We start from the raw sequence: 9,119 nt of genomic DNA on the forward strand, positions 1-9,119 counted from the left end.
CCTCGCCCTCCCCTCGGCCGGGAGCCGCGGGGGGCAGGACGAGGGAGCCAGGGCTGTGCTGGCCCCTGAGCCCCAGAGGCCGCCCAGGTTGGCCTGGCCCAGGGGGGCAAGGGGGCGTCCGTGTCCACGGGGTGCTGACATGATGTGTGACCCACCTGCCAGGCCTTCTGAGCCAGAGAGAGGAGGCGGGCGGTGGGCTGAGAGTCGAACCCATCGGCCCGTCGGAAAGCATGGGGTCTCCACGGTCCCTGACACCCCCCTGACACCCTAGTCCAGACAACCCCGGGCCGGCCGGCCTGCTGCCTGCTCACCTGCCCTCGGTGGGGGTGGGGGTGGGGGTGGGGGTGGGGGTGGGGGTGGGGGTGGGGGTGGGGGTGGGGTGGGGGGGGGGTGGGGGTGGGGGTGGGGGTGGGGTTAGGGGTGGGGGTGGGGGTGGGGTTAGGGGTGGGGGTGGGGTGGGGTGGGGGTGGGGGTGGGGTGGGGGTGGGGGTGGGGGTGGGGGTGGGGGTGGGGGTGGGGGTGGGGGTGGGGGTGGGGGGGGGGGTGGGGGTGGGGGTGGGGGTGGGGGTGGGGGTGGGGGTGGGGGTGGGGGCGGGGGTGGGGGTGGGGGCGGGGGCGGGGGCGGGGGCGGGGGCGGGGGCGGGGTGGGGGTGGGGGTGGGATGGGGGTGGGATGGGGGTGGGGGTGGGATGGGGGTGGGGGTGGGGGTGGGGGTGGGATGGGGAAAGTGCTGCCACTGCACTGGCTGAGCTGCTGGGACAGACGGACGGACGCAGGGACGGGAGGCGGCCGGCCGCTCGGGGTATGAGAAGCAGCCAGACACGGCTCGGCTCCGCTCCCCGCAGCTGCCCCAGCTCCCAGCCCGGAGGGCGGGCGGGCGTTCCTCCGCTGGCCTGGCCCCCGCACAAAGGGAAAGATCGGGTTCCCTGCCTGGGAGCCCAGACATGGGTGGGGGCCTGGGGGGAGGGGGGCCGGGAGGGACCACAGCTTCCTGGTCCGCATCCCAGGGCCTCCTCCCTGCCCTGCCCCGTCCGGAGGGCCGGCCAGGCCCTCGCGCCCGCTCGCCCGCCAGCTCGCCCTCCGTGGGTGTCCGGGCCACCCCAGAAGGCGCCTCCCGCTGTGGGCGAGCCTGCGGGGTGCTGCTGGGTCCCGGCTGCTCCAGCTGCCTGGCCCAGGGCCCCTCTGTGCACAGTCCCAGGGGCACCCCGGAACGGGCATTGAATGACCCCTTGGAGCCCAGCAGCATGCAGTCCTGGCCTGGGAACAGACCCCCCTTGAGCCACTCCACAGCGTGCCCAGCCTAACACCCCAAAACACAGCGGGGGGGGGGGGGCATTTCTCTGAGCTCCTCCCCTAAGGCTCCTCCCACGTGTAACATCCTCCATTTCCAGCCCAGCCTGGCCCTGGCCCTGGCCCTGGCCCTGGCTCCGAGAAGGGCCACCCTATTATTTCTATGGGGTAGAGAACAGGGGAAGGGGTCGTTGGCCACGGAAAGCACCAATAAGTTAATATAAATAAGGCATCATAATAAATAGACTCGCGTGCTCCGGGGTCCCGGGGGCTTCCCCGAGACCCTGACCTCAAGTTCTGCCGTCCCCGTGCCCAGGGACCGGAGGCAGCTCCCCCCTCTCCTTACCTGTGTGACCCCGGGGCCGCGGCCTCGCACGGCTCCGTCCCCCTGCCCTGGGACAGACCGGCCCCCGAGGGAGACCGGTCCCCTCCCGCCTCCCCACCTGACTGCCACCTGCCGCCCCACACCCACCTTCCGGCCCCGGGCGGCTTCTCTGCCTCCCCCGGCCCCCTCCGTCCGGCACCCTCGTCCCAGCATCTCCCACCAGCGCTCCCTTCTCTGACGTCCACGCCCCACCCTCCCAGAGGCCCGGGGTCCTGGGACCCCAGCCCCCGTGGCCTGCCCGCCCCGGCCTCCCAGGTCTGCCCATAGACAGCAAAGGCACTAATGCCGGTCACTCCGTGGGGGGCCGGCCACCCCCCCCCCCCGACCCTGCCTCCTCGCCCGAGGTCAGGGTCGCCGGAGGTCACGTGTCCGGTTCGGCCACGAAGGCCACGGCCACGGGGACACGTGGGGCAGAAGTCCAGCCCACACGCCCCAGGGCCCGGCGGGAGCTCTTCAGACTTTTGCTCGGTTTTGGCAGAGTCCTCCCCGGAGCGGCTCCGGCCGGCCAGCCCACCAGGAAGCCGGCGAGCTCTGCCGGCCGAAGGCACTTGGGTTTGGCGAGGCTTTGGTCCCCGGCCATGTGGCGAGAGGCCCCTGCGTGGAAGGCCGTGGCGGCTGTGCAGAAGGCCATGGCCGGTTTCGTGGAAGGCCGTGGCCCTTTGCGTGGAAGTCCCTGCCGTGGCGGGTGCCGTGGCCGTGGCGGGTGCCGTGGCCGTGGCGGGTGCCGTGGCCCCTGCGTGGAAGGCCGTGGCCCCGGCTAGAAGGCCTGGGCCAGCTGCGCCATGACCTGCCTGTACTTCCCCAGCAGCTGGCAGCCCATCTTCTTCTTCTGGAAGACGTCCTTGTCGGCCGTGTCGGGGCCGTAGGCCACCTCCACGTGGCCCACGTGGTACTTGCTGCACAGGCGGCAGTGCACGTTGCTCAGCAGGCCGCGCAGCGCGTCCGCCGTGGCGTTGAGCTTGCCGTGCAGGCCCACGGCCGCGGGGTTGAGGGTCCGCTGGTCCCGCGTGACGTTGCCCAGGGCGGCGCCCAGGTAGGCGGCGATGCGGTACAGCTCCACCAGCCGCGCCTTCTCCGTGCCGTTGGCGTGGAACGGCGGGAAGTCCGTCACGTTGGGGCCGCACAGCCGGTCCAGGTTGTTGGGGAACGGCTCCCCCTGGGCCGTGTACTGAGGAGAGAGGGGGGGAGGAGGAGGGGGTGACGAGAGAGCCGAGGACGCAGTCTCCCACCGTGGCACAGGGACCCCCTGCCCTCCCGCGAGCCCCTCAGCACGGCGGCGAGGCCGGAGGCGGCCACGGGGCGACCGCACTCGGGGAGGGTCAGGGCGTGCCCCGGGGAGGGCACGGGGCAGCCGCAGCCCCTCGGTCGGGACCACAGAGGGCCTGGGTGCCCACCGTGTACCCTTTCACCCTCTGCGCCCCCGACACCCACAGCCACTGCCTCTCCCAGCGGGACCCGCTCCACCCCCATTCTGTCCCCTTTGTCCCTCATCGGCCTCTGGCTCCATGGGGGGGGGGGGCTGTCTCCCCGCTCCTCTGCCCCCGAACCAGGCCCCTCACCGGGCACCTGGGAACGGGACCGCCAGGCTCCGGGCCTGGCGGGGGGCGGGGGCGGGAGCTGTGGGAGTTTGGGGAGGTGGAACCGAGTCCCCTCTCCGTTCTCTCCCTCCGGCTGCGAAAGGGTCCCAGGTTCGCGCCACAGACTTTCCCCCCTCCCCCCTTCCTGGGGCCCTGGCTGGGGGAGGGTGGTGCGGGGGCAGGGGGCTCACATAGAGGATGAAGAGGGCGTTGGCACTGCTGTTGAGCTGCACCAGCTGGCTCCTGATCTGGCCCATGAGGTTGGTGTGGCAGGGGTGGCGGGTGACGCAGGTGGCGTTGACGGGGGTGATGGGCAGGGGGCTCCCGGCCCCGTGTCTCCAGTGCAGAACCAGCAGCAGGGGCACGACTCCTGGGGGCGGGCAGGCGCGGAGGAGTCAGGGGCGGGCGGGGGCGGGGCAGGCGAGGGGGCTCCGGGCAGAGGGGGGCGCTGGTCGGCCCCGGGGCACCGTGCACCCTCCCGGCCCCCAGCTCCAGCTCCGGGCGGCCGGGCCTCTGTGCGGCTCCCTCTCTCCTATGGCTGACTCTGTCTCCGCATCTCCTCGCCCTCCTCTCTCTCCCCCTGCTTCTCCCTGAGAACTGAGGTGAAGGGGCCGGCCCTGAGCTGCTGTCACCAGCCCCGAGCCCCCTGGCCCTCTGGCTGGGAAGCCCTGTGGCCCCGGCCCAGGGGGTACACACACACACACACACACACACACACACACCACAAGCAAACCCCCTCTGGTCCCATCTCCCCGACGGCCACATTCCTACGTGCTGTTTGATAGGTCTCTGCTGACCCGCTGACCCCTCCCAAATCTGTCACGCCATGCGGTCCCCCTCCCGCCCTGTCTCTGCTATCTCTGTCCCCCCCCATGCAGCCCCTCCCCTGCCAGAACTCTGAACCCCATCCATGCCTGTGGCCCTGCTCCCCATCCATCCCAACCCTCATTCCAAACTCTCTGCCGCCCCCCCAGCCCTGCCCGGCACTTCAGCTCCAGGCCCATGCCCTCCCCCACCTCCTCCTCGCCCCAGGCCCGGGGTCGGGGGCTGCAGTGAGGGGGGCGCGAGGACAAGGGGGTCCCACAGGCCCGGAGCCTCCTGGGGAAGAGAGGGAAATGGTGCAGCCGGGAGGGAAAAGGTCGCGGCCGACAGGTGGGCGGGAGGAAAGAAAGTGAAAGGTGGCAGGAGAGCCGGGAGCTGTTGGGGCCGTTCCCGTTCCCCGTCGATCGCCCCTCCCCTGGGCGCCCGCTCTCCCCCTGCTCGCTCCCAGGTCCCCTCAGAGGGGCCTCCCCAGGTGGCTCTGAGGCCGGGGGGCCGGGGCTGGGGGACCCCGGAGCCCGGAGTCTGGGGGACCCCGGAGGCTTGGGGGTGGGGCGGGGTGCAGGAGCTTCCTGCTCAGACCCCCCCCCCCCCCAGCTGGGACAGCCTCAAGTTCAAGTTCGCTCCCGGGAGGATCCCGCTCCGCCCAGCATCCCGGGCCATGCAGAGTCCCCGGGACACCTGGGGGTTCGGGGGGGGGGGTCCCCTCCACTGGCCGCTCACCTAGCGCTCAGCCTGCGGCTCCGGCTCTGGCCGGCGGCGGGGGCGGCACCTGCGCGGGGGCCAGAGTGCCAGGGCCCGGGCCGCGCCCCTCCCCGGAGCGGCCGGCCGGGCGCAGACGGGAAAGAGAAAGCGGAAAGACGGACGGAGAGAGGAGGGTGAGTCCCGAGGCAGCGGGAGGCGGCTGGACGGAGCGGGAGCAGGAGGAGGAGGAGCCGGAGGAGCAGGAGCCGCAGGAGCTGGAGGAGGAGGAGGAGGAGGAAGGCTGGGCGCCCCCTGGTCGGCCGCCCGCCCGCCGGCCGGGGCGCACGGGGCCGGGGCCATGTGCCGGCGGCTCCCGGACGACCGGACGGCGGGCGGGCGTCCCGGCCGGATCGGAGGGCTGGCTCCCGGCTCGGCGGGCGGCGGGCGGCCGGTTACCTGCGGCCAGGACCTTCATCCTGGGCTGGCTCCGCGGGCCCGGAGGAGGAGGAGACCTCAGACGCGCGGCCCTTCTCAGAGCTTCATGCTCGGATGGGAAACGGGCCTGATTTATATACTGGAGCCTGTGGTGTAAGACAGAGAAACGGCTATATTTAGCAGGGATCCCCGGTCCAGGAAGTTGTTTGAGGTGCATCATAGGAAATTATGAATGGGAGAAAGTGAGAGTGAAAGGGGGGGAGGGGGGGGCGGGGGGGGGGCGGGAGGGGGGCGGAGGCCTGGCTTTTTCCCTCGCTTCTAAGAATCTGATTGATAAAATTATAAGGAACTCTCCTTCGACAAAACTGCGCTGTGGTTTTCCGGAGCGGCTCTGCCCTGAAGATGGGGAAGGGTGGGGGGTGGGGTGGGGGGTGGGGGTGGGGGATGGGGGTGACGGAGGGGGACAGGGTCCCCCCGGTAGTGGGCGCCCCAGACAGCAGCCCTGACTCACCTGGGTCTGGGGAGGTTTGCCTGAGACTAAGCACCCTGTGCCCCCCCCCCGTCGATGGAGGGTTTTGGGGGGACAGTGGGCAGGAGGCAGGCTCGGGGCTGGGCTGAGAGGAGGTTCCAGGAAGAGGGGCTGGGACCCTGGACTTTAGTCGGTGATAAAGCGGAAATGAACAGCTCAGGGTATTCTCCCTCCACCTGCCGGTGGCCACCGGGAAAGGGGAGCTCCCCGGGGCGCAGCTGTCCGGGGTCCCCAGGACCGGCCCCTCCTCCCCCGCCCCATCAGCGCGCCTGCACGGCTGGGGGAGGGCCGGGAGGATGGGGGTGGGCTCTGGGTGTTACCTAAGCACCCCCCCCCCCTCCGTGGAGGGCAGGCCGGCGTCCCCTGGGGAAGGAGGGCCCTCTGAAGGGGAGACCCGAGGGCCTTAGCCGATGGCTCGTACCCGGGGTCCCTCCCCGGGGTGCAGAGGGGGGCGGGGGAGGATGGAGGTCATGCCCCCCCCCCCCCGCCCTGCGCCTGGTCCCACAGGTGCGTCCGGGTCTTGAAGGCAGGGACACAAACTCTGTCTGGGGGGACAGGGCGACAGGAGCACAGGGCGCCTCCGGCGTGCAGCCACTGAGTTACCAGGAGGTGGGGGTGCTGGTCGGAGAGCAGGGACCTGGGGCCTCCCTGTCCCACACATTCTCCTGGGACCCCAGCACAGCCCTCCCGCCGAACCCTGAGCAGAAAGGGGGGCGCCAGAGCTGGTTTTCCAAGGTGTGGGGGGCAGGGGGTGCCCACGGCCTTTCCCTGGCCCCCCGTGCTCCCCCGCCCGCCCCTCCCCATCCTCCACAGTGCCCCCCACGCCTGCTCCTCGCCACACCCCAGACCTGCCCAGCCAGCACCCCTGTGCCAGGACGGCCCCCGTGCCTGCTGCTGCCCCCTCTGCCCCGCCCCATACACACACCCCTGCCCCCTGCAGCTTGCCTCCCCTGTGTTCGGGGGGCCTGGGATGCGGGGCGATAAGACTGCCAATGCCACCGGGCCCTTCCCAGCAGGGAGGAGGCGGGGGGAGCCCAGGCCAGCTCTCCTTCCTTTGCCCTGCCCCCCAATACCTTGTGTCTCCCTTGGGGGAGGGCAAAGAAGGCCCCCCAGGCCCCTGCCCCTCCCATGCACTGCTCTGTGGTCAGCACATGCCCCCCGGATGCCCCCCCCCCCCCCGCCCAGCCTGGCTCAGACAGCCCCGCGGCCCAGGGCATGGCACCTCCCTCTTCTCAACCCCCCCCCGCCCCCCAGCCTCTTGCACAAGGGCCTGGACACGGGGAGCACGTGACCCCCACACCCACTCAGCCTGGATGTTAGACATGGACCCCAAATCCCTGGGGCCAGGGCCCCCTGCGCCCTACGGAGGGACCCCCTGGGTCTCCCTGCCCGAGTCTCTCCCTAGACGTCCTGATTCTCCGGGGGCCGCCCCCCACCTCGTCCCACGCCCCCGCCCCCCACGTCCCCCTCCCTCCCCAGCATCCTCCTGCCCGGCCTCCGAAGGCCTGGCACCGCCCCCTGCCCGCCCCCCGGCCCCCATCCACCCTGCCGGCACCCATCACTGCTGCAGAGCCTCAGCCCCACCCCACAGGAAACAGGAAGCTGGGGCAGAGCCTGGGAGACACCAAACCCCTCTCCTGCCTCGGTTTCCCCTCTCGTGGTACCTGACGTGGTCCCTGCTCCCCACGTGCGGCGGCCGGGCCCCGCCTCCCTGTCCTGCCCATGGCCAGCACCCGGGGGGCCTGGGGAGCCGCCTGCGACGTGGCCGGGCCGGCCAGCTCCGGCCTGTCCTCGGGCTTGTTTTCTTCCCTCCCCGCCTCCCGGCGCTGTGTGTGTGTGTGTGTGTGTGTGTGTGTGTGTGTTCTCCCCGCTCCCTCGCGGAAGGCATATCCTCCCTCTTGGCTGCCTGCGCCCGGGGTCGTGACCCCAGGCCCCACCCTGGATGGCAGCCCCAGCCCGGCCCCTTCCAGCCGTGACCTCATCCCAGCCGGCCTCTCCCGCCCTGGGCCTGCCGGGATCTGGCCGGCCTCGGGGCGAGGGGGCCGTGGGGGCCCGCAGGGGGCGCCCTCCGCCTGGGCCGGGGGCTGCGGGGCCGAGCCACCCGCTGGGTCCTCCGCGAGCCCAGGCCCCGGCCGCCCGCCTGCCCAGGCCCCTCGAGGCGCTTCCCCCTGCCCCTCGCTTTCTGGTCTGGTCACCCACCAGCCTCTCCTAGAATGTCCCGGATGGTTTGTTTTCCAGGTGGGGAAACTGAGGCTCCGCAGAGAGAGTTTGCAGGAGAGCAGCAGGGTGCGGGGCCCAGGCCTCGGGCCTGCAGGCCTCTTCCTCCAGGCAGCCCTCCAGGGCCCGGACGGTGGGGACGGGTCTTACTCCCCCTCTGAGGACGGGGTGGAGCCTGACACTCATGGGTGCCGCGGACAGACAGCGCCTGGCTCGGGATGACACCGGAGCAGATGCTAAATTGTGCTTTGTTTGGAGGTTATTATTATTATTATTATTATTATTATTTAATTGAAGAGATAGAGAGAGAGGGAGGGGGGAAAGAGAGAAGGGGGACGAGGGAGGGAGAAAGAGAGACGCCGATTTGCTGTTCCACCTGTCTGTGGATGCGTGTGGATTGCCGTGACCAGGGATCGAACCCGCAACCTTGGCACATGGGGACGAGGCTCTAACCCCCTGAGCAGTCGGGTCGGAGCGGCCCGAGGACATTTCCGCGCGCTTTGCCATCCCCAGACGCTGTCCGGGGAGGAGGCATCGCGCCTGGAGGTGTGCAGCGTGTGCTTTCGCCTCGGTCAGAGCCGGGTGACACTGGGGAGGGCATCGCCCCCCGGCCTCAGTCTCCCCATCTGTAAAATGGGAACGAGGGGGCCGACACCACGGGTCTGCGGTGAGGACACTGGGCTCCGGGCAGTTCTGGCTGCCCAGCGAGCCCTCTACGTGTGGGCATGGGCCCTGCCCCCCATCCTGGGAGACAGGGGTTCCTTCTTCCGTTTGACAGACGAGTGTTGAGGCGGGACGACTGGGCAGAAGAGAGGGGTTATGGCTGGGCAGCCTCGAGCCTCAGGGGGGCCCAGAAAAAGTGAGATGGGCCGACACCGGTGTGTCCCAGTGGATAGAGCATCAGCCTGTGGACTGAAGGGTCCCGGGTTCGATTCCGGTCAGGGGCATGTACCTTGGTTGCAGGCACATCCCCAGTAGGGGGCATGCAAGAGGCAGCTGATCCATGACTCTCTCATCAGTGTTTCTGACTCTATCCCTCTCCCTTCTTCTCTGTGAAAAATCAATAAAATATATATATATTTTTTAAAAGTGAGATGGGTCGTGTGGAGGGGCTGGCATGGCAGTGTGTTCATCCCCAAACCCCACCCCCCGCCCCCCGCTGCCGCCATGTCCCGCCCTGGCC

General features: G+C 70.5%; 1 protein-coding gene across 2 annotated transcripts; it reads right to left on the reverse strand.

The window, feature by feature from the left end:
- Nucleotides 1-705: 705 nt before the first annotated feature.
- Nucleotides 706-8,177, reverse strand: LIF (LIF interleukin 6 family cytokine). Of its 2 annotated transcripts, XM_045585710.1 has the most exons (4): nt 7,384-8,177; nt 5,212-5,336; nt 3,444-3,622; nt 706-2,843 (listed from the first exon to the last, which is right to left on the reverse strand). In XM_045585710.1, the coding sequence occupies exons 1-4, from the start codon at nt 7,605-7,607 to the stop codon at nt 2,433-2,435; spliced, it is 939 nt and encodes a 312-aa protein (XP_045441666.1). In that variant the 5' UTR covers nt 7,608-8,177; the 3' UTR covers nt 706-2,432. The 2 variants fall into 2 exon arrangements, with proteins under 2 accessions (XP_045441666.1, XP_036305008.2); XM_036449115.2 differs by lacking the exon at nt 7,384-8,177 and having other exon boundaries at nt 5,212-5,426.
- Nucleotides 8,178-9,119: the final 942 nt, after the last annotated feature.

This window comes from Pipistrellus kuhlii, unplaced genomic scaffold (genome assembly GCF_014108245.1).
Source record: "Pipistrellus kuhlii isolate mPipKuh1 unplaced genomic scaffold, mPipKuh1.p scaffold_m20_p_20, whole genome shotgun sequence".
In the NCBI taxonomy this organism is placed as follows: Eukaryota; Metazoa; Chordata; class Mammalia; order Chiroptera; family Vespertilionidae; genus Pipistrellus; species Pipistrellus kuhlii.

Coding starts and splice junctions, on each gene's coding strand:
- LIF (XM_045585710.1), bottom strand. CDS start 7,607: ATGCCTTCCGCGAGGGAGCGGGGAGAACACACACACACACACACACAC. Junction 3,623..5,211: donor GATGAAGGTCCTGGCCGCAG/GTAACCGGCCGC, acceptor GCCCGCCCCCAG/GAGTCGTGCCCCTGCTGCTG. Junction 2,844..3,443: donor ACGCCCTCTTCATCCTCTAT/GTGAGCCCCCTG, acceptor CTCTCTCCTCAG/TACACGGCCCAGGGGGAGCC.